Genomic DNA, 24,475 nt, shown 5'->3' with positions numbered 1-24,475 from the left:
CATTCACAGAAAGGGTTTTGAAATAAATACCATGTGAGTATAGCTTCTCATCTGTGCTTTTCTAAAATGGGACTGTGCCTGTTCCTTCTTACCCTGGCTCTTCTGTTCTTAGGGACCCTTAACTGGATTTTCAGGCACTGTTCAGCAGAGACGGTAGTTGTTGCACTTTTCCCAGAGTGTCTGAAATTCAGCACAACAAGCCCTTTGGCAGCAGCAGTTTGGTACCCATACGAAGCTGCGCAGTTCATTTTTAATTCATTGAGAACTGGTAGTGTGGCAGTGCAGTGGGAAGGACCTTGCACTCTGGCAAAGCTCTCCCTGGGAGTGCTGGCAAGCAAGACATCAATATTTGCATTCATCTTGAAACACTGAAATATTCAACATGATTTCTGTGTGTTGCAAAAGCTAAAGTTCTCAAGGGGAGCAAAAGTCAACTTTGCCAGTTCCATGGGTGAGGCTTTTTGGTTGGAAACATGAGCTTCACATGGGTATTGATGTTCTTACTGCTCCTCTGTCACCTCTGTGTCTGATCTATTCCATGCACCTACTTCACTCTGGAGATAGCTTCTAAGAAGGGCAAGAGGTGGAAGTCCCATTGGTGAAATCAGTCCCCAGATTTGCCTCACACATCTGAATGATGCCTTACCATCCAGGCAGTTCAGTGCTAAGCTGCAACAATTTATTTTGCAGTCTACAGGTGGGTTGGCTGTTGCAAGCAGTTCATAGGACAAACCGGGAAAGATTATAGTATTGGGATGCTGTGTGGAAGCTTAAGTATGTGGAAGATTTTTCCTTAGTTCTGAGGCTTAATAGGAAAATTCCTTTTATTTTTGTTCAGAATAGTATAACAACCTGGCCAATAAGGCAGATCGAATACATGTAAAGGAAGAAGTATGAAAATGCTTGGCTGCCTGTATAGCCCTTTCTGAAATCCACAGAGCTTGTTGATACTACACCATTTTAAGAGGAGCTATTTAACCAAAACTGAGTTTAATCAATTATATGCTGCATTCCCAGATATGTTGGGGGGGGGGGGGGGGGTGTCTACAGAAATAATGATCATGCTTCCTGCAAATGACTGTTTCAGCTATTATTTTTCCACCCAAATCAAGCTCACAGTGTAGCAGTGTAGCAAATCTGCTACAAACGCTTGGCACTGACACTTGATTCAAAGCCTTTCTGGTGCTGATATGTCATTATGAACCTGCTGTGATTATTGCTGTGTATCTTTCCACTGCTCTCAGTGCACAGTGCAATGAGTGGAAAGGATTGAGTCAGAACTCAGCCTTTAGCCAAGAGAGGATGCTGTGTTACTCAGTGTGACCAAGGAAAGCAATGCCCTAGGGCTAAAAGTAATCAAGCAGGAAGGCAGACAGATGGTGCCACTGAAAATGAGATCAGCTGGTAGAGGTAGCAGGACCTCTCCAAACATAGACCCCAAGTGTTGGGGCCAGTTGGAGCCATCCCTTAGGAGGAAGGGGCAAAAAGCAGTTCTCCAAGAGGCAGATGCTAAGAGAGGCTGAAGAGATGCTAGTACATGTGGCCAGGCCAAGAAAAAACAATCACCTGAATATTTGGCTAGGGATGGAAGCCAGAAGCAGCAGAAAAAGGAGTAGGGAATAAGATGTAGGAGGATCTTCATATGGTGCCATTAGGTTTTGTGCAGTCTGTTGCACGCTGGGGGATGTGGCATTCCTCCAGGCCCTTCTTTGCTTTTTGGTGTGTGTATTTCAAACACTCCTTTTAAATCTGCTCCACGTGAAACATTTGAATTTTTGGAATCTTTTCTATGTTTGTTTTGAAATTAAAAATAGTGTTGAAGGCAGGTTGAATTGATTTAGTCATGGGACTTGGACACAACCTGATTCCCAATTTGCCCTGTTCAAGCACAGTGATGCTGATTGAAAGACGCCCAGTTGGCACAGGGGTATACAGCCCAGATCCACATCTCAACTGTTTACCCTAAGCCAGCATTTTTCCCAAGAAACCACCATTCACCGGTAAGTGCCTTCGTCATACAAGCCACACAGAGAAATAATGAAGCTTTATAGAAGCTTCATCCTCTAAATATAGATTAAATTGACCCTAAAACACAGCTAGTCACTGAGAGCAGCTAAAAAAGGGTTTTTCACAGTGGTGATAATTCATGCCCTCTGCTCTTAGATAAAATAATTGTGCTTACAAGCAAATTAAATGAGGTCACTAACAAAGCTGGTCTGTAAACAGTTATCCTCAAATTAATGATATTGTTTAGCTTTAAAGTCTCCAGTATATCCTCAAACTGATGATGTGACATATGGAAATATCTTCAGGTCATCTGTGTGCTGTTCCTGTCATCTGATTGCTCTGGAGGGCTGATTTTAGCGGAAGCACATTGTAGTCTTATTTTCATGGCCCTCTAAGGGGTAAACTTTGAAAATGCTAATACTGGGATCACAGCAAAGGAATCAGAAGTGCACTCCTTTAAAAAATGTAAATGCCTTGTCCTTTCTGAAGGCCTGTACAGTTTTATCTTTTGAGCAGAAGCACACTGTAAAGTATTAAATTATTCTTGGACTGAATGGCAGCCAGTGCAGACGCAAAGTGGTAGCCTAAGCTTGCTATAAAATTTAAAATCCATTTAGGCTGTTCATCAGCTTGGAACAGATTTAGAAAAGCATATGAATACACACGTCCACTGTTGCCTGAAGCTTTGATGGATTCAGTGAGCGTTCGTCCGTAGAAAAGCAGTCCAGGTTTTTCAGTCGCAAAGCTTAGCTGTGCTGTAGTCTATCAGATGACCAAGGCTTACTGAAAAGAACTGCTGCTCAGAGGACTTCTGTTCAGGTACATGAGCCTGGGGGTAGGGAAAGAGAAGTTGCTTAAAAAAAAATTTTTAAAAATCCTTCTACTGAGCTATTGGAGAAAGGAAAAGAAGAAAAATTGTATAGTGTGAAGATTAAGGTATACTCTTTTCCCCACTCACAAGAGCAAATAATCCCATGCTGGGGCATGGTGCAGTCGTGTTCATAAGGAGGGTGATAGTCTCCCTGTGCTGTGATAAATCCCCTCTCCTGGGGCTGGATTCTTGCTTCATATAGGCACAAGGGCACCCTGTGAAGGAGGAACCTGTTTCTTTTCCTTTTTTGTTCCCACAGTCCATTCAAGGTATTTTGAAGAAGATATTTTCAATTCAAAGGGCCATACATTTTTTTTTCTTCTTCTTCCTACAGAACCTGTGCAGTAGTTACTGGGTTTAGTCAACATTAATCCTATGCTATAGGTGGGTTGAATTAAGCTTGGGGAGATTTTGAAAGGATAGATAGCCTCCTTTCTCTAGTGCCTTCAGCTCTGGTATCTTTAGAAAAGGTTCCTGCCTTTAGATTTCTTCAGGAAGAATGAGGAGAAGCTGACTTCAGCTTCGCTCCTAGTTTCTAGACATAATTTTCATTGTTGTCATATACAATATATAAAGTATGGAACAAAGTTCTTCCAGCAGCTGACTGCTGTTTCCTATCGAACTGTTGCCAAAATTATATGGTGGAGTTGATCATCCTGAAAATTTCAGATGCCTCTTTCCCGTATCTTCTTTTTCTTTTTCCCCAGTTTTTTTAACCACTTTCCATTGTAATAATGCATCTTATCCCAGCTAAAGACACTTGATTTTAATATGCGCTGGAAGTCAAAATGGCATGAGTAGGGAGAATTTGATGGAGAAGACCAGAAGTACTGATGTTTGATGCTGCCGTGTTGGTATTTCGGAAAAGCTTTCAAATCCAGCCTGTCAGCAGGGCTGTCTGCCCTTCACAACATCCAGTCTGTCTGTAGGTGGCCTGTTCTGGCTATCTCAAGTGTTACGTTAGTACACTCAGCACGGCTGGTTGGTCTCCTTGCACTGCTGCCTGGGTGTGCTAGTTCAGCTGGAGGCCTCCTTTGACGTGCATGTGGTGAAACAGCCACGTCTGTTCCACAGATGAGCTTTGGAGGCTTTACAGTTGCAGTGCACTTCCGCAAGAGCCATCAGCCAGCATGTGCATGGAATACAGCACTTGCTGAAAGCATAGAAACACGAATATGTTGCATCCTCGTAGATAGCTGGAGCCACGCAATTATATTTGTTCTGTAGTAGCTTGAGAGAAATGATGGATGTGTTCCTTGGGTTTAATCGAGTCCTCCCTGCCTGCCTTCAGCCCAAGCTCGGGACTTCTCACACAGCAGGCAGAACTGAATTTTTATGCTGTGGATGAGGCAGGGCTAGGGCTGCCCCTGTCAAAGGGAGGGGAGGTGAAGGGGGCAGCAGTGGCACAAACAGAGTCAGATTCCCTGGATCTCTTCATAGATGTCCTTTCCCTATGTGAAGACTAGCAGGTTAGCTATGGAGCGCCTTGCGGTGGCACTTGGTGCCTTTTTTCACAAGGCCCCCATCACTGTTATTTTCTTTCCTAGATCCCTGTTTATACCTAGATCCTTCCAAAGGAACAAGTATGGAGTAGTTGCTCTTGGTTCCTGTGGTGCAGGCTAAGTGGGGAGCAGCGCCTGGGGCTTTCGCTGCCTCTGGAGATGTACCATGCAAGATAAGTGGCTGCCATGTCCATGTCTAGCAGCAGCCTTGCCTTCTTAATATACATTTAAGTAGTATCTGTGTGTGAGAGAGACGATAGCTCTTTGGCAATGAGTTCTTTTAAAACGCAGGGTGTGATAACCATTCCTCCAGTTCTGCACTTCCTGTGTGCTTCTGCCACATTCATCATTGTGGTGTGTTAATACCAGGAGAGACAAATCTGATTGAAACAAAACTCCCAGTGACCCATTGCAGATCACAGCACTATGATCTTGGTGCTGAAAAAGCATCACAGTGCAGGGGGATTGCTTGGGGTAGGGAGGAATTAAAGGTAGTGGACCTTGATCACTGGTTGTGCTTGGGACAGTACAATTCCAGGGCAGTGGTGGGAGGTGTCTCCACTTAGCCAACACCTACTATGCTTATCTGTGTCTCTTTAATCCCCAGAGGGACTGGTGATAGTTGGAGTTGGCTCAGTGGAGAAGACCATCACTGTGCTCCCTTTGTTCTTAGGGGGAACAGATGCAGACAGAAAGTGCTGCAGTGGTCTAGTGGTGCTTGAGACATCTTTTAGCATCAGTCTTTTCGACAGCAAGTGCAGCCACCTTTTAGGATTTTTATTGCTCTCTTATTTTATATGTATATTTAGCCCAACAGAAGAGCATAGTTTTGGAATGGGTTCATCACAATGTAAAATAAAGGCAAACCCATAATCAAAATGCCAGGTTGAAATTTGGGTTGTGGAGTGTTTGGCTCCATGCTCTACTGCTAAATTTGTATTTGTCTGAAGCTCCTTGTGCTGCAGTTCATCCTGAGTACAAGACTTAAAATTGTGCTTCTTTTCTCTAACTCTTTGTCTGCCCAAAGGAGAGGTGTGCTCTATTATTAAATGTGTATAGTGTATGTTAATTCCAGGTCCTTAGCTGAGACTTTTAGGTGGTTTTGTAGCACAAATAGTAGGGTCACAGTATTAGTCCTATTCATGTGGCACCTAGAAATGATGAATTTTGAAGGTGTGGGGGAAAACCTTTCTTTGCTTCCTTCAGACTTTCAGTCAGTGGAGGAATTCTTCTGGAGATGAGCTCTTTCTAACTTTTTACCTTCAGTGAATAATTTAATAAGGTTTTTAGAATGTGACTGGCCCTGTTCTTTAAAATGAGGTATAACTGCTACTATTGAAGTGCAGCCCAGAGTGAGATGACAGCAACTATACATAGAAGTGCCATTATCTTGGAACATACCCAAGCCATTGGCACATTGACTATGGCTCACTTCAAAGATGACTTTATTTTCTAAGGCAGGGTGGGTTTTTTGGGTTTTGGTGTGCAGCATGTAACCATAAGTAGGTAATCAGAAAGGCAGAGTTCTTTCACCAACAGATCACACTGTTCTTGGAGTGGGGGCAGAGTGAGAACAACCAGCTATGGCAGCACATACATATGTATATATATACGTGTGTGTGTATATATGTACATACGTACACATATATATATATAAAAAAAAGATATAGATATATATATATATCTTCCTGATGGCAGCCCTCCAGAGAGCTGTAGGCTTCCAGGGATTGCTACCTTCAGAGTTGCTGTGATTATCTAAACACCAGTGCAGAAGGTCACACTGTGACCTCACTGAATTGCATTAGATGGGAATGTCAATATACACAATTAACTAACTATTGACCTTTAGTCCTGAGCTATTTTAGGCAACCAGTCGGGCTGTACAGGGTAACTCTCTAGCACATAGCTCTAAGGCTTGTCACTGGAGGTGGTATTTCTCCATACAAAGGGGATGAAAGTCCACAGAGATTCAGCAAGTGATTCTGTGAGTTAGAAGGATTGAATTCAGGCTGTCAAGGCTTAGGCTACCCATCCCATAATGAGCATGGCAGAAACCTCCTATGACAGGGAGTGCTTAAAACCTACTACTGCTGTTGCCATTGTAAATAGCTAGTTCAACCAAAGGTGCTACTATTTGGAGGCTGCTGCTGGGGCATTAAGAATGGTGTGTGTGCCAGAAGCTACAGAGTGGTGAAAGCTTTCATTGCTTATTTTCCCAGCCTCTTCAGAGCTGAGCCATGCGTGGAAGCAACATCAGAACTCCAAGCTAGCTGGATTCGCCTCTCTGTTACATTCACCCATCACATTGCTTCTTCTTTGCCCTGTTCTGGCCCAAGGCTGCAAAGTGTTTCTTCTTCTCTGTGGCATATCTCTGCCTGACAGCTGCTGTATCTGAGTCAGTAAACCCAGACAAGCTGTGTGGACTGGCCAGTGTCAGCTGCATGCACCTCTGCTTCTAGAAGGGGCAGAACTTACTTCTTGGGCTCTTGGCAGCAGCTTGCATTTTAGTATACTCTTCTCTTGTTAGTCAGTTGTTCCTTGCCGTTAGAGTTCCTCTGATGTTCCTCTGACAGCTGAAGCTAGGGAAGTGACTAGCATTAAACCAACTCAGTAAAATAAGTGGTTAGTTTTACCTCACCTCGCTACCCTAATCTGATTTGCAATGCAGCTCTGTGAATAGTTTCACAAGCAAAAAGCATGGGAGGAAGAGAAGAGAGGCTGAGAGGCTAGAGGCTTATTGAACCATGGCTTTTGGTGGTAGCCACAGCTCATATTAGCTCAAACCGAGGGTTGGGCGTAACTTCCTCCAGTGTTTTGTTGCTCCACTTTGTGGTGCCTTTCCAAGTGCATTAGCTTCTGTTCATATTTTGGTTGCATTTGCATTATGTATGAAGATGGAGCAAAGGACCTTCTGTTTTGAAGCAGGAAGATAGGAGGGAAAGGAAATGTGCCTTAGATGTGGGGTTTTTGCAGGCTGTCCTGAACAGTGCTGGCATCTAGAAAGAGAATAGTAAACTTGAAATGCAAATGAAATCCCACAATTTCTTGTTTTCTTGTCCCAGCCTTTTGATTTCCCACTGTCTTGGTGCCAGGCAAGTGTATCAAGAAACCAGTAACATGGTTTCAGAAGGGAAATTTTGGATCATTGAATCTAGTCATCTGCTATTAGACTGTCACATCATATATACCACCGTCTGGTTTTGGAAAGCTTCATTGTTAAAGTGAAGGAGTAGAGAAATTGGATTCATTCTAAGCAGGTTACCTTCTGTGATTTGCTAATAACATAAAACCTGAGACATTTATTAATTGGTTTGTGACCAGTTCCAACAATATATGGCTCTGTTTCCATGACAGAATGCAACATGCTGTTTTACTGGTTCAATATTTTGTTTTTAGAAGATTGCTAAATATGTCTTTTTAAATAATTCATTATTTAAGTCATATTAATTTTCATTTGCATAATTATAGCAGCAGATCATAGTGTGTCAGGTCTTTCACTAATTTGTCAGTCTTTCTTTAAAAAAAAAAGTAATTACTGTACGAAGTCTTTAAAAGATAAGATGTGAAGTCAGAGATGTACCTGCTTTTAGGAGAGGTTAAGCATCAAATAGCAAATTTCTAAGTAATACCTGAATTTACCTGACTGTATGATCAGCATCCTATATCATTAGCATGTGCAAGTGGTGTAAAATATAAAGAACCATAGTTTCCAGGATAAAGCAAATAACTGATCTTTAAGTCTTTAATTTGTTTTGTTACATCATAACATAGTTCAAATTGTTTTCTGTCCCAAGGTTATTCTCTTGGTTTTTATTCTGTACATGTAACTAGCTGGGTAGGATGGGAAATAAGTTACAGTATCTTGCTACAGATCAAGAGATGTGGTTTGAGTCTTGCCCTCTTGCAGACCTAGCTGTAAATGGATACCTGTTTTTTCAGGCTCAGTGCACCTGAAACATCCCAACATGAGGCCAGATACATTGCGCTCTGTAGTGCTCTCGGCTAGAGAAACAAAACCTTAACATGAGTCCTGTAACTCATGATGGTTGTATCTGTATTTATAGAGTGGCATGTGTATCCTAGTATACCCATCTTCTCTCACAAAGAAAGAAGAGTATATTGTGTGACAAGGAACCTTGCTTTTGCTATGAGTGTAAAAGCTTGCAGCAGCTGTGTTTAAATGTACCATAGGGGCTTTTAATAAGTTAAGTATAGGATTGAAGAGTTCTGAGATTGTGTGTGTGTTGCACCATGACCAGAGATCATCAAAGCAGTGATGACTGAGCTAGCTCTGGCACCTCAAGCTGAAGTACAGGGCTGGGCACAGTGTGCTTCTATGGCAACACAACTTCCATGACCTGAGGTCTCTCCTAGTCTGGCGTTTCACACTTGACTAGCCCAGGGCTGTGTTGGCTGTGCTGGTTTTTGTGCAGCCCAGTGTGGTGTCGACACTTCTGTTGTTGTGCTGGTTGCATTGTTCCTTCCTGGGCTTCAGCCTTTGCTTTGCAGATCAAAAGAGCTGTAAACCTTTTGTCTGAATTTTGAATTGCAAGCAGTGTTCTACAGCAGTGGGTGAGCTGCACAGCCTATCCAGCAGACATGGGAGAACCAGGTTTAAAGATTCTCTATTACAAGGTTATCAACACAGGCTTCCTACTCACCAAAGCCTCTAGGAAGAGTCAAGAAGTTTCTGTTGGTGACCCACAGAAGATGGCAGCAGCAAAGGCCTGTAATAATAGCCCATCGAGCCCCAACTCTGAGACAGTGACTGTTCTTACCATATTGCTTCTAGAGGCTTCTCTGTTAAGTGCCAAATAAGCCAAGACCTTAGCTTTATTTTTTTTCAGTTAGTTCAGCTATTTCTGAATTCTTCAGTTATTCTATTTCTCACTCTGCTCTTATTGGGTCTTATGAATGTGACTGCTGCCACACCTCTTCTCCAAGTAGATGGAAGACCCTGTCAGAGTAAGAGCAGGATGAAAGGCCTCACAAAGTACAAAGAGTACTTCAGGGAATGGTCTGGTTTGGCAGATGGTGCTCATATGCATATGCTAGTACAGAAAATAAGTCTCCAAACAGTGTTTGAGTTACCGAATTACTGATGGTTCTGTTTTGTGAAAAAAACCTCAAGCCTGTAATCTCTTGTCATCATTATAAGTGGAAGGATTAGCTATTATGTAGTAGCTAAATTCCAACTAGTCTATACACACACCTCCATCTAATTATTCTAATTACCATAGCATTGCTCATTTCCCAAGCTATTGTTCTGTGCAGTGTTTGACAGCTGGCAGGTTCCGCTCCAGAGACGGCTGCATTTAACCTTGGGGGGAAAATGTTTCTGTTCTGATTACTACTTTCCCAAGGATGAGGCTGTGTGACCTCCCTTTCTAGCATTTGACAGTAAAGCCACTTTCTTGCAACTAGCCCGTAAATATCTGATGTAGAGTGATATCTGACTGTATACTGTGTTTAACCCTGAAGTTGATTACTGTGCATACCAAACTCTTTCAACTTGTGACTTGCTTTGTTTGTTTTAATTTCACTGCAGGCTGGAAGTCCAACCTCTATCTCTGCCCCTCATAGCTTCTCTCGGACTTCTGTTACACCATCCAACCAGGACATCTGCAGGTAAAGTGTGTTGTTTGCATGGCTACAGTGAGGCTCATGCAAGGTTCAAATTAAGAGAAAACAAAACTGAAAAACCATGTGTATGGGGAAGTAAGTGATGTGGGGTTCCCATATGAAGCATCCCATTTGTTTGACTCGACTGCTGTCTAACACTGCTTTGTTGAATCCCACTGACTGGCCCTGCTATGTTTGCCATTCCCACACTAGCCGTAATTCTCATTTCTTCACTTTTAATTATATGTGTTCTCTTTTGTAACTGTTTTTTACTTTCTGTGCTTTTATTCCACTGTTCTGCATGCAGTTCCAGTGCAGTGTTTTCTGAGTGTTGTCATCACAGTCCAGTGCAGTCTGCTGTTGTCTTGAAAAATCCTCACTGCCAGAGCCCTCTGACACAAGGGGTCACTGTGACAGTAATCTGTCAGGACACGTTACATGCAGCAAAAAGAAACTCCCGTGGGCAGGATCGGGGCCAGGCACTCAGGTCTGCTAAGAATATAAAGCCCACCCGCACTCTGAAATTCTCCAAGTCCCTCAATGATGTGGACCAGAAGGCGCAGAGCACTAGTGAGTGCTTTGACTATGTGGAGCGAACATGCTCAGAAGGCAGATTGACCCCGACTCAAGAGCAGTGTTTAAGGATTAACAAATTTCATCTTAAAGAGAGAAAACCGCTGAATCTCAGGCCTCTTTCTTTTAGCAATTCTAAGCATTCCTATATCCGTTCCCTTTCCAACTACTCGAGTGCATCGGGAGGAGCAGAAAACCACAGCGCTGTACATATCCCCTTGCTGGAGGACAAAGTGGACCATGACACGTCAAGAAGCAAAAAACTGTTGCGTTACCTTTTTTCCTTCTCCCACACCTCCAGCATCAGCAGCCTGCATAAGTTTCACGAACTGGAGAGCTATTCTAGTCACTTCCAAGCTGAAAAATCCTCCAGCGTGCTGGTGGAAAGCACAGACTTCTGCTCTGATGATATGGGAGATGATGACGTCTTTGAGGACAGCACCTCAGTGAAACTGAAAATAAAAGAGCAGCGGGCACCGCTCTGTTCAGTTGAGAATGACAGTGACCTTGACTGCCCTTCCCCCCTCTCAGAAAAATTCCCCCCTCTCTCCCCTGTGTCCACATCGGGGGATACCTGCAGGTTGGTTTACCAGAGAACCACCTACCTTTGAGCCCTCCCATGTGCAGTGGTGAATGTTCTGCTTTCCCCTGCCTTTGTGCTGCTTCTGTCTTTTCTTTCACCCTGTCACCTTGCTTTAATATGTACCATTTGAAGCATGCAGCCTTCTGTCTGCTGTTCTGCACCCCTCTGATGCACTTAACAAGGCTACTAAGCAAAAGAATTTCCTTTGGAGTCAAATTCTTTTGCCGTTTGTTTCATGTTTGGGTTTCCGAGATGGTATTTTTCTCTTATCAGACAGATACTCCCAGCCCAAGGTGGGAATATCATGAGAAAATCAGCTATGCATATTAAAAGCCAGGCTGAAGTCTTAGCTTTTAATGAACAATGTGTTGTCCTGACAGTCACTGCTGGTTTAGTCAGGGGGTGGGGAGTCAGGAGGAAAACAGGCTGTTTGAAAATTGCTTCTGCGATCAAGTCAGTGTAGTTTAGGATTATTTTTTTTTTTCTTCATCTTTTTCTCACAGTTTGTATCCCACCACAGTCTTTTATTTTTATAGGGCTTTCTGGATGCCTTAGTCAAAAAGGGGATCTGAGTGCTGGGTGTTAGTGGTGGGCCTGTGTGATGTTTATAGTGTGAGGTCCAAAAAGGATGAGTATCCTTGTTCCAACTACAGAGGATTAATCATTTACAGGTGGTGGGAACAGCCAGTTCTGGACTGTCTTCATGGTGAACTTCTTTGCAGGTCTGCCCCATCCCAGCTCCAAAATGTGACTGAGGAGCAGGAGTCATCAAGTATAGGACCAAACGTCCCACCCCTCTACCTAGCGCTTTACTATCCTAATCTTTCTCCTCTCTGACAGCACTTTCTGAAGCTGGCTTTGTTAGTACTTGCCAAATATTATTTGATTCCCCCCCTTATTACCAGCAAAATCTAGTTCCGTACTGGCTTGTCATCAACAAGACACTGTTGTAATCCACCCACTCCTCCATTTCCACTTGCCAGCTATCAGCAAGGTCACAAGAGGCAAGATGCTACACATCAGTAAGAAATTTCAGTAATAGACAGGGATGGCAGCATGCCAGGTTGTACTTCACATATGCTTAGTAATTTAAATTCATTCCCCGAGCTCCTTACCATCGCCCTTTCAATTCATGACCTCTTCCACATGGTTAGAAGGACTTAGTGATGTCTGATGCAACCCAAGGGCTGTGTATAAGTTGAAGCTGGAAATCAAATGCCAGCACCTGGTAGTAACACTATATCGGGTGTCCTTGCTGTCTGCACAGTTAGGCTGTGAGGGAAATGGGAAATTTTGCAGAGCTGATGCTTCATTAAGTGGCTCTTGCAAAGCAAGAATTGGAGAGCAAAACCATTAGTCCATTTAGAGTAGGTGTATTTTGGGGAGATTCAGTGCTGTAGCTTTACAGTGTGGATCTGTCTCTTAGCAATTGGCACTAGAAATAATCACTTTTCTTGTGCAAAATCCAGGTTAAATTAACTCTTCATGATACTGGGGTTGGCTGCTTCACCACTGGTTTGGGAATTTTGTTTTATCTTCTGTTTCAGATCATAAGCCATGAGTAGCTGTACCTCTCTGAGCATATTTTGTCTTGGAAAGTGCTGTCTGATCTGTTTAAATGCTATTTTCAGTTAAGTGCTATTGTTCTAGATGAAGCGTTGTCATTTCTTACCCTGTTTTTTCTTTTGGATGCTGCATTTGTGCCAGGCTCTGTGTGTCCGCCTCATCTGTTAGAAAGCAGCTGTCTAGTTAGCAGTGTCTGTGCTCAATTATTTCATGCCTCTGTGTGTGCTTGTGCAGCAATGGAGTTCTTTAGTTTTAGCTCCTTTATGAACACATTCCTTTGATATGTATGTCTCAGGATCCTCAATGGACAACCGTGTGTGATCACAGATATTACATGCCTCTTCCACATCTTTTCTGCTTCCTCTTCTCCTAATGAGCAGCTTTGCTTCTGATTCAGGATATGTCACTGTGAAGGAGATGATGAGAGCCCTTTGATTACCCCCTGCCACTGCACGGGAAGTCTTCATTTTGTGCACCAAGCCTGCCTGCAGCAATGGATCAAGAGCTCAGATACACGATGTTGTGAGCTGTGCAAGTATGAGTTCATCATGGAAACAAAACTGAAGCCTTTGCGAAAGGTAAGTACAAGACCTGCTTCCCCAAGGAGATGCTTTGTTAAACACAAATCCACTCTGAAAAGAAAAGAGGCTGTCCTTGCCCATGGGCCTGCAGCCACTGCAGGCACGCCCCCCCCCCCCCCCCCCCATATTTATCATGTTTCTGTGGCTCCGTAGTAAGTCTGGTCAGTTTTGTATAGTTGCAAATGGATTTAAATTAACAATCAGCCTGGCAAGTTCAACATCAGCAGAATCCAGCTCTGAGAGTTAGCTATTGTAGCCTGGCAGCTCTCTGTGTGTAAATGTATGTACATACACACACACATATATATATGTGCATGCAGCAACCTGCTTTTTTTCTTTTCAGTTACATTTTAGACTTGATGCACAAAAGTGTTTGTATTTGTTCTGCAGTTATCCACTTTAAAAAAAAAAAAACGGAGGTTTGTATTAACTGTTATCTGCTTTAGCTTGCTGCTCTGAGATCCACATGGCTTTTAAGTTCTCTTGAAAATATGAGGATTTCAGGTTAAACTTACTTTAAATCATGCTTTCTGAGTGTAATTTGGTTAAGATTTGTAGCACTTTTTCTTTTTAAAGGAGCAAACCTGTTTTAAATTAAAATACTACAGTGTAAGTAGAAGAAGGTTCACCAATACATGTGTTTTCATTTTTAGCTTTTCTTAAACTGTGAATGTCTAGGTTTTAGTACTTCAGGTTGCTAGAACCTGTATTTTTGTTTTAGAGAAAAATACCTTTCATAAATCTGGTGACTTAAAGTATAGGTACTTAAATGCTACTTGTAAGGCCAGTTTTGCACTTGTACCCTTTTTGTTCTCTCACATCCTCCAGGCTTTCAATTTCAGTTGGTCCTTACCATCAGGATTTTGAGATGGAAGTCACTGGTGCTCTTGGCACAGACAAATCTTGCCACATCTACCGAAGTGTAAGAGGTTAATAACAATAACCTCAGTCTGGAACTAGAATAAATGAGAAACATTAAATTCAGTTGTGATGAACCTAAGTAATGTAGGGTGAGAAGTCTGGACTGCAGCCGTCTGAAAGCTGTTATAATAACTTGTCCAATTCCTAAAAGTGACTCCTAGCAAAAAATAGAGCAGATTTCAAACACCTCTTATTTTTTTACAAACATGTACAGTCTGCGAAGTATATAGCTTAGCATGTCAGGTTGATAGGACAAACTCTGCTTATGACTGCCGTGTATTGTTGCCTTCTAAGAACTGCAGATTTTTCCTTGGTAGCCCCTTGGCACAGAGTGTAGTACCTCTGAGCTGCAATACTGACTGTCATAAGCTCTGTTATCTGCACAGACAATACTTTGCGCTGCCCAGCCATAGGACATTAAAGAAATTACTCTAGAGAATACCAAGTAAAAAGAGTTGCTATAGTTGGTAATTGGCTGCTGTTTTTCCTGTGCTTTCTCTGCCTGGAGTGGGTGGGAAACGTTTTCTGAGTATTTGTACCCTGTGAGAAAAAGCTGTTGGACACCTCCAGAAATGAGTCACTCAGCATCATTAGTTATATCTGAACAGGTCATCTGTGGGAAAGAGACCAGATGCCAGAAATTAGGGACAGAGCCATAAAAAGAAGGAGAAGAAGGAATTTACCTCTCAAATATGTCTAAAGAGTCTTTTTAGTGGTTCAGCTGCAGCCAGAAGATAAGCTGCCTCTGTATCTTCAACACAGCCTTTATGGTATCCTGTCAGTCAGGAGAAAACAGTCTGGAACTGGCGATTATGAACAGGATGGGACAAATAATAGGGCTTGTGTTTGTCTGTAGGGTAGAAATGGAATTAAACTTCCTCAGCATCATAAGGTTGTATTGCAGCATTGGGCTGTTCAAAAAGTTACTAAGGAAGGAGGATGAGAAACAAAACGTGTCATGGTTCAAGTGCAGATGAGGGGAGACAAGAGAGGTTGCTCCATTTTAAAATTTCAATGGAAAAAAATGACAACATTAAATCTAAATTTTCTGCTGAATTTTTTCTTTTAACAACACTTCAAAACCCCAGAACTGCTGACTATTTTAATTGGGAAATGCCACATGCTGTGTCATGGGAATAATGCAGCAGGGACTTACAGATTCTAGTTTCTTCTCCGGGCTTGTGCATAGTTTGCAGAATATCTTCTCTTTTGCTGTGCCGTCATATCTCTTGAAGAGATGAGGTGGTGCAGGTTGGTTTGATGGCTGTGTAGACAGCAGTTACAGGACGTATTGTCCAGCGGAGGAGCTCAAGCTGTGGAACAGAAAAGAGAAATATAAATTAGTCAAAACACAAGTCCTCGTGGCTTTGTAAAAGCATTCACAAGTAGATTTCACGTGCTTAATTTTTGACAAAATAAATTAATTAATTCATACTTTCTATCAAAAGTAAACACCTTTGTTTAGATGCAAAAGCCAAAGGGAATGTTCTGTCTAATCTTTTTCTAAGATTGAAAGAATATAGCTTTCTAGCATGTTATTGCTGGAAGTCTTCAATTCTTGTGCTGTGCTGAGATTTGGATGCCCACAGAACTGGACATGTGGTTTGGACTGGCCAAAGAGATTGTTGGCAAGACAGAGGATCCCTAAGTCTCTGTTTCATGTTTGTAGCAGTAGAAACAATGATTCAATACAATGAGTGATCTCAGTCATATCAGTCAGGTCATCCTCACTCTCTTCCACAGTATTGCTCCTTTTCAAAGTCCTCTTCTTGTACAGTTTATTCTAGGAAACATCAAATGCATCTCCCTAGAAACTCACAGATATGTGTGAGAAGCTTATGTGCCCCAGCATATAGTTTGTGAAAGTGTCAGAAAAGCCCATCTTAACTCTCTGTTCCAAGCAGATATGCTGAGAGATGTGTACCCCACATGCAAAAACTTTCATCATATACATAGGGGAAATTGCAAAAAAATAATTAAAAGAAAAAAGCTTCTGGGTGTCTCGGGTGAAAAAAATAAAAGCTGTTTTTGAAAAAGTTATTAGAATTATTATGCATATTAGAAGCATCTATAATAATTGTCTAGTTTCTTTGTATCTTCCCTAAATGACAACAACCTGACTTTGTGGTTTCTATTTGGGCTGTATAAACATTATTGATAGATGCAAGTCTGGGGATTTAGTTTGCTGCATCCTCTCACTTAAAAAGCTGTCTAAACAGCCTTGACTGTGCACTGAGGGAATCTAGCAGAGCTCAGCATGAGATGTCTTAACACTCACTGGCCAGTTGGATCATGTACCACTTTTATTGCAGTGTTTTATTGAATGCCTGCCTGAGCAAGGGTACCCTTTGCCACTCACGATGATCAGCTGTGACTGTGGGTACCCACTGCTGAGTGGGGAACACATGAAAGAGCAGCCTTGCTTGACTGCACAAGGCCTCGCGTTAGGAGCCTTCTGTGCTGGAGTTGCCCCGGCGTGGGTAAGCAGGGTGCGGTGACATTGTGCTGAGGCTCCGGGTGGGTGCTGAGCACTGAAGGTCTGCTCTGGCTTTGGGATGGCTCCCCTCACTGCAGGACGAACTGCCAGCTGTTGCATGCTGTGGTCAGGGGAACAATGCCATCTGACTTTCAAAATCCGAGTTAGGAAACTGGTCTCCTGCCTGGTTTTTGTTCTTATCAATGATCTCTTTTTATACTCTCTAGTAATGAGAATAAACACCTAATCTCTTGCTCTGCTTGCGGGTTTCTTGCCAGTGGGAGAAGCTGCAGATGACGGCCAGCGAGAGGAGGAAGATCATGTGCTCTGTAACATTCCATGTCATTGCCATCACCTGCGTTGTGTGGTCTCTTTATGTCCTGATAGACAGAACCGCTGAAGAGATTAAACAAGGACAGACTACTGGTATGTTACTTGCTTATCTTCCCACTTATTCTCTTGGAGTAATTATTTATCCTGAATGCAGAGAGGATGCAACGCATGAGTGTGCAGGTAATGTTTATACTTAGACTAGTCAGCTTTAGCCTGAGGTTGGGTTGGTTTAAAAGCACAGTTCTAAAATGATTTTGTTAAATGAGTGTAAATTCATCTGTGGATGCTTTTTATGTCTATTTGAAGTTAATTTAGTTTGCACTTGTGAAGTGCACAGATATGAGAGCTAGTCTGCTGGAGCCAGACACAAGATTACACTGTATTAACTAATATGGTTTTGAATTGTAACACTTACTGAACAGATAAGGTTGTAAGCATTTGTTTGCTGCTATGGCTACCTTTTAACTGGGCAAAACCAGAACAGTTTTTAAAAAAAGAAGTAGTAAGACGAACCTAAATCCAGACCTTTGAGGTAAATCTGTGAGGTGAGTTAGCCCAAGTTTCCTGTGAGAGCCATGTTAGACTGGGGAAATTTTTCTGAGTAGTTGTGACTGAAACAGAAGAAATTGAGGTTGATTCTTAGGACTCAATTCACACAAGTGCGATGAGGTGCACTGCAATTTGTGTAGTGGCTGCCACCCCACTGCAGGGATGTCTTAACTTCTTGAATAGTAGGTTTTCTTTAGTATGCCAGCTGTAAACTTACCAACTGGAATCTTTACCTGGGTATGCTGGGCTGCAAATTTGCAGCTGTCACAGAACTGTTTCTCAGCCAGCTGAGCTGTCCCTGAAGGTGGGGATAGAAAGGATATGGGGTATTTACGAAGGCTGGGAGCAAGCTGTCCTTGTTCACAGGGCATTGCATGCCAACGAGACATGCAGGTGGAAAATGTTTTGCTGGTGATTGAAGAGCATCATCTGGGAACATAGCTGAACATCAATAAACCTGCAAATCCACAGAGCTGTTACAGCCTCTTCAGAGCAGAATCACACTTCAAACTGAACAGTTTTGCTGTCATTTCTCATTTGGGCTGTAGTTTGATTGTTCATGACTTCAGTCAGGAAGCTGCTTTGAATGAAATTTTAGTTTCTGTTCCGTCCAACCCCATCTCTTCCATGTATGGTGAAAATTGTTGACCTTTCAGTGTAAGGTATCCATATGATAATGAAAAGCATATGCTTTCAAAGATTTATCATTTCTAGGTTATTTTAGTCAATAAATATATTAGATGAACATGAATAGGAGGAATAGTGTGAATATTTAGTGCCTTCTTTGCCCCCTTCATTTGGATTCTAAATCTGGGGAGCACGGTGATGTGCTGTGGAGTGTGGAGAGTGTGTGTGGGTATACATTCATGTCTGCAACAGAGGCAAGCATATACTATCACTGCCTACAGATGGCATCAAATAGCTCACCTGTGGATCAGAGGTCCCCTATTAATCACAGGTGGGATTTCATCAGTAATCACGCTGCAGTGCCCTTTGCATTTTGGAACTAAAATATTTTCATTCCTCCCACACTACCATGCATTTCCAAAAGAACACTGGCCTGTATCTTGGTAAAAACTTTGAAGACTTGAAAGGCCATAATTATTCTCTGAGAAACCCGATAGTGGGTGATTCAGCATGGTTTCATATCCATCTTGTGATGCTTCTTATCTTTAAAGAGGAGAGAGGCTGGGTGGATACAAGACCTATGTAAGCAGATGATGTATAGAATGTATAGTGTCTCATTTAAAAGTAATTGATAGAACTATAACAAGATCCAATGTCCAAAAGTTCAAGCTAGACAAATTCAGGAAAGGTAATGATGGAGGGTAAGCTTCCAAGGATGCTTGAGCATCTTCAACACTTGCAGTTTTGCATTGGAAGGGACTCTCTCGTTCAGCTACAAGTTACTGAGTCTGATGCAGATAAAATTGTCTGGTCTGCATAACGAACATACCAAGCTAGATAGTAACAATCATTCCCTTTTGAGTTCAAAGACTACGACTCCGTGTACTGTGTCATCACAGAGTGGAAACTCAACACTGAGTTCAGTCTCCTGCTATGAAGAGGAAAACATGCCATAGAATCCCTTTCATGGTCTGATGCAATTTTTGTTTAAAAACAGGTGTAAAGGACCTAAACATATTACTGGCTGTTATCCTTGACTCTGTTTGTGATTGTGCTGCACAAGGGCTCAGACACAGAGCATCAGTTATTTTCTTTTTCCTCTGGTGGGTGAGAATAAATGTGATATCTGAAGTAAAAGTCTGCATGTGTTTGACTTGAGGGGGAAAATAAAAAAAGGCCTAACAAGAAAAATAGCAAAATAAGAATAGTTTGCATGGCTTAAACTCTGTGACAGTTTCCTTACAGAATGTTTTTGAGAGATCCAGTGTAGTCCAGCCAATATTGACCAGGTCCTTTTTCTTCTTTTTTGTTTTCTTTCTTCCAGGGATTCTAGAGTGGCCATTTTGGACTAAGTTGGTGGTTGTGGCTATTGGTTTCACTGGAGGACTTCTGTTCATGTATGTACAATGCAAAGTGTACGTACAGCTGTGGAAGAGACTTAAAGCTTATAACCGAGTAATATATGTACAAAACTGTCCAGAAACTAGCAAAAAGAATATTTTTGAAAAACCTGCACTAATGGAGCCAAACTTTGAAAATAAAGAAATGCTTGGGGTTCACCATTCAGACACAAACTCTTCACATTACACAGAGCCAGAAGACTGTGCTGCAGAAATCCTTCACGTCTGATTGCTGGGTGGGAGGGGTGTTTCTGTATGTCCTTGAAGATTTAAAATATCATTGTTTACTGCAAACTGCTCTACCTTTTTAAAATCAGCTAACAGCTGAGGGCTGGTGGATGAATTTTTTTACATTTGTTTTTTGTTGGAATTTTTAAAAATCGCTTTGGCATATCTCTCAATGCCATCATGGTTGCATACCTCTCAACGTTTTGTCTCTCGTACTGGCTGATCAAAGAGCCACAGGATACTGAGTAGAATGAACCTTGGGTTTGGTATCAAGCAAGCCAATAGTGAATTGTCATCAGCTTCATGGAGTCTGTTACTTTAGAAAGTGACTCTAAATGATTCTGAAATACATGTAGAGTGGGGTTGGTTGGTTTCTTCGTTCTTTAAGTGTGATGAAGGAGGTTGTCCCAGACATTGAGGGAAATGAGAGAGCTAGAGTCTAATCTACCACTAACACTGCCACTAACATTTTGTCTTAGGCAGCAGATGTAAAATTTTGCTTTACATATTGTGATGAGACTTACAAAGCATATAGCACTTTTAAAAATCTTTATTTTGTAATATGTATGTCAAATGAGAATGAAACTTGAAAGAATGTGTCATTTTCAAAACAGTTCTTCATTCTTTACTCCATCTATTCTTCTGGAACATAAACCTCTTGCCTTATAAAAAAAAAATTAAAAAAAATTCCAACCTGTGGTTTCCAACACATGCCCACATTATCTTACTAAACATAACACTAAAAAACTCTGCCTCTTTGGGTTTCCTTTGAGGAGCAATTTTTTTCAAAGGATATTGCACTTGTGACTTGTGTATTGGGAGTAGTGGATGTGTACAATGCGTAATGGTTTCAGTGCTCTGTTTCGGGCATTTTTGCTTTTCTTTTTCAACAGGTTGGACCATCAACACACCTGAACGTACATACCTGATGTAACTTTCATTCCAAACCATTGGCAAAGGATTTGTTGCTATATTGGTAAAAATGTGAGCTGTTATGGAAAAAAAGATACTTAGTCAATACAGCTGAAATTGGTTTCCCTTCTTTAGTGCTGTGTCATGTGTAAATTACCCAAGAATTTGATGATGTCAGAGGAGATGCTGAGGTCAAAGTCTAGGTAGTAAATGTTGCATTAAGTGGATGAGTTTAAAAATACCTGCCTGGTTTTAGTCCTAATGTGATGCATTACGTGGTCAGAGAATAGTTTTGTCTGTGCTTTTGAACTTGGGATTGGCTTTTTAATCAGTCAGCCTTAATGAAAAGAGAGGGACAGCTTTAAAATCTGTTTGCAGGGCTTTAGACGGAGTTGCCCAAGGCTTGGGGTGTCTGCTGTTAATTCGCTTGACCAATCTGCTTCACTGAACCACTGTCCAGCTTCAAGCCTATATTTAACCAAAGTCTTAGTGTCACTGGAGCAGAAGTTAAGCCCCACAAAGAGTCAGCACATGAGGCCTCTGCATCTGAAAGATGACTTTCCCTACCTGAGCCCTATCTAAATCTCTGTAAAGTCAATGATAATGTTCTGGTTGGTCTTAGTAGGAGTTGCCTGGACTTCTCAGTTAGGGAAAAACTGTTTACTTATTGAGATACTGAACTAAATCCCCAGCTCAGGTTCAGGTTTTAGTTAGTCTTTTTCAAGTACAGTTTTCATTGGGCACGTTCTTTTCATAATAAAAGTTGCTTTAAGACTTTCCAAAGAATAACAGTAAGAGATCAGGTTTTTTTTTCCTTAAAATGTAATATTAATTTATTTCTAAATTAATACTTTAAAAGAAGGTGGAGAAGGGACTATGGTAAGAGAACACGCACCAGTGGTTTCTGAAAGCTGTTAAAAGCATGTGTTTGCATGCGTGCCTCTGCGTGATCTCATGCTTGAAGCTTACTGGCTGTGATCTTCATGAACAACATGGTACCATGTTCCTGAGATGTTTTAAAATACCCAGACCTCTAAGTAGTCCTAGCACAGCTGCACTGGCATGGGTTATGTACTGTGCTAGATATCAGAATGTCCCATGCTTACATGATACAGGCAGACAAACCCTGCATACCCTGCTAGTATGAGGGCAGCAGTCTTCATGACCATACGGATGTAGAGTTTGTTGCCTATGCCTGACATAATTTAAAGTGCAATTACTCGGGCCCTTTCCTGAACTCTGCTGTGGGTGATCCTCTTCTGTTATGAGAACTCAGATAATACACTGCTTTGTTTTGTTTTCTGTTTTGTTCTGTGAAAAGATTTACTAGATAAACTCAGGTGGGTTAAATATCAGGTCTTGCACACCTTCATCATGTTCTTCTGAAATGCCCAAGTGCACAAGACTTATATGTCTGCAAGATGCTCACGTTACAGCTGCAAGATGCACAGAATCAGCTGCTGATTGATGCTGTGCACATTCTCATCCGATCTGTGGCCAATAGGTGAAATGAAAATGGACGAGTTCTGCTGTGAAACCTGCTTGTTCTCCAGCTCACACCTGAGAGGCACTGGTGTCTGACTGATGTTCTGACAAGTGCTAGTATGGCCTACTGTAACATGCTGGCCCTGTTTCAGTCACTGTCATATGTGATTCTTGGTGAAACATTGTGAAATCTCATTTGGTGTTTCGGAAGCTCCATGTGGCACATGCCAGGTAGTGTTCAGTGTATGCAGGATACTGAAGGTTTTTGCTGTGCCCCTGTGTATCTTAACTTGGAAAGAAAAGTTGTCTCCAGCAAAATCATCTGGGGAAAAATATTTACAGATGAAACTCTTTTAGCCAGTGTTGCTGCTAACCATACCCTGTCCCAGCAGGTCTTTTCTGAATGAAAGTTAAGGCCTAATATTTAAATTCTTTATACTGCTTAGGAATGCTCATACCAGGAAGGGCTGCAGAAGAGATCTGCCAGGGGTTTTCATTTGTGCTGGTTACACCTCTCATGCTGATTCTTGCTTGGTGTTAATAGTGGTCTTCTGGAGCTGCAGTCCTCTGCTTCTGCATGGTGCCATCAAATGGTGTGAGAAGGCTGAATGGTGCTTTTTCCTTCTTTCTCCGCAAGGAGATAATGTTGACTTGTTTTCAGCTCCCAGCTGCAAGGCACTGATGCTAGCTCAGGTGAGCTCTGTCTTTTCTACCGAGATGTCAGTAAGGGGAACAACCACCCCCTGTCAGATCAGAGTTTCCAACACTTCCTTCTGGCACCTTTTGAAATGACTGAAATAGAAGACTGACTTTTTTTGGTCTTTGTTCCTTGGCCAAAGTTAGTGCAGGTTGCCTGGGACTTTTCTAAGACCAGAATTTAAGTAGGAGGGAATACAAGCTTAATACCATCTACCACAATCCTTCCCCTAGATTGCCAGAGCCTTTGCTGATATGTCCCGTGCCCTAGACATCTGACCAGATTCCCATTCTATTGACTTAAATCCTGTCCAAAAAAGCTCTGGCTGTGCCAAGGAAATTTCCCCGTCGTGTCATATTTGGTATGTCTGCCAGGTCATGAGCATGCATTATATTAGAAATACAAGTGTGTGCTGCAGAAGGTTGACCCCATTTAAGAGATCGTGAGACATTCAATTCCTATGAATTCTCAGGACTTTCTTCAGCTGTAACCCTGTATTTTGGAAGTGGGGGTGGTGTTTAAAATGTTGCCCTGTGTTCCGAAAAGATGACCAGACCTGGGGCCAGCTTCCTCTGGTTGAATGTCATTGAGATTGGCTTTGCTTCAGCAGGAGGGATTCAACAAAGGTTGCACTGAGCCTGCAAGGGGTTAGAGAAGTGGAGGGCCTCTGTGCTGTACCTGGGAAATCCTGGGAAGCAATAGTAACTCCCTGTCCAAGCCCACTTCTGCCAACCCCTGTACTGATCAGAGCATCAATCCCACTTGTGGCGGTGCTTTAAGGAAGGGGTCTGCTTGGCGCACCGCTCTTCGGAAACCTTTGGAGTGATGCATGGATATGGCCATGCATGGGAGCTGGTTGATTCTGCCCTGTGTTTGACTGGGTGAGTATCTGTTACAAAGTGGGACCCGTGTCCAAATTTCTTCTAAAGCTGAAGTGTGTTAAGATACAGATTTCTGGTGTAGTCTGCTGTGGAGATTGTGGCCAGCAGTGAAAGGGAGATTGGTGACTCTGGGTTGGGTCCCTCTCAAATATGGGTGAAACAGGGCAAATACAAAAGCAAGGATATTGCTGCTGGATTTTCACAGCGTTATGTTAGATATGCAAAGAAAATTTTTAAGCAGGACCTTTTATTTTGTGATTATTTTTTAGTTTTGAGATATGCAGTGTCTGTATATTCGAATGAAGTACTGAAAGCACTTGTCTTTGTATAGAAGATAACTGTTTAAAAATTGCAGCTGATCTTGTATTTAGCTAAAACATTTGTAGATAGGTAATTGTATAACCTTAAACAACTTTACACTGGCATGTGTTGTACAGTTTATACAAGACACCACACTTCTGCAGAATTTTTTAGTTAGTAAATTTCTAGTAACTTAAATGTATAGTTTTGTATCCTTTCGTGTATGTTCATTTTCTCAGTATTACCACTTGCAGAATTATTTTTAGTTTCTTAAACTGTAATTGGTTATTTGTGTGTGATACACAGGGTTATTGACTGCAGCAATAAAGTGTTTCTATAAAAAAAACAGAACAAAACCAAA

The 24,475-nt window shown here is 41.9% G+C and overlaps 1 protein-coding gene across 10 annotated transcripts in view; it reads left to right on the top strand.

Moving 5' to 3' along the window:
* MARCHF8 (membrane associated ring-CH-type finger 8) overlaps nucleotides 1-24,475 on the top strand; it is a 100,619-nt gene extending 76,144 nt beyond the window's left edge. For 8 of the 10 annotated variants that reach the window (XM_074874819.1, XM_074874817.1, XM_074874818.1 and 5 more), the window contains 5 exons: nucleotides 9,929-10,008; nucleotides 10,310-11,155; nucleotides 13,122-13,302; nucleotides 16,981-17,128; nucleotides 19,536-24,475. In XM_074874819.1, coding sequence (XP_074730920.1) covers nucleotides 9,929-10,008; nucleotides 10,310-11,155; nucleotides 13,122-13,302; nucleotides 16,981-17,128; nucleotides 19,536-19,840 — 1,560 coding nt within the window. In that variant the 3' untranslated portion in view covers nucleotides 19,841-24,475. The remainder of the gene's footprint in view (nucleotides 1-9,928; nucleotides 10,009-10,309; nucleotides 11,156-13,121; nucleotides 13,303-16,980; nucleotides 17,129-19,535) is intronic. The other 2 variants (XM_074874823.1, XM_074874824.1) reach the window with 2 other exon arrangements.

This window comes from Strix uralensis, chromosome 7, assembly GCF_047716275.1.
Source record: "Strix uralensis isolate ZFMK-TIS-50842 chromosome 7, bStrUra1, whole genome shotgun sequence".
Taxonomy (NCBI): domain Eukaryota; kingdom Metazoa; phylum Chordata; class Aves; order Strigiformes; family Strigidae; genus Strix; species Strix uralensis.
The sequence above is the reverse complement of the archived record's forward strand: the minus strand, read 5'-3'. Positions and strand labels throughout refer to the sequence as shown.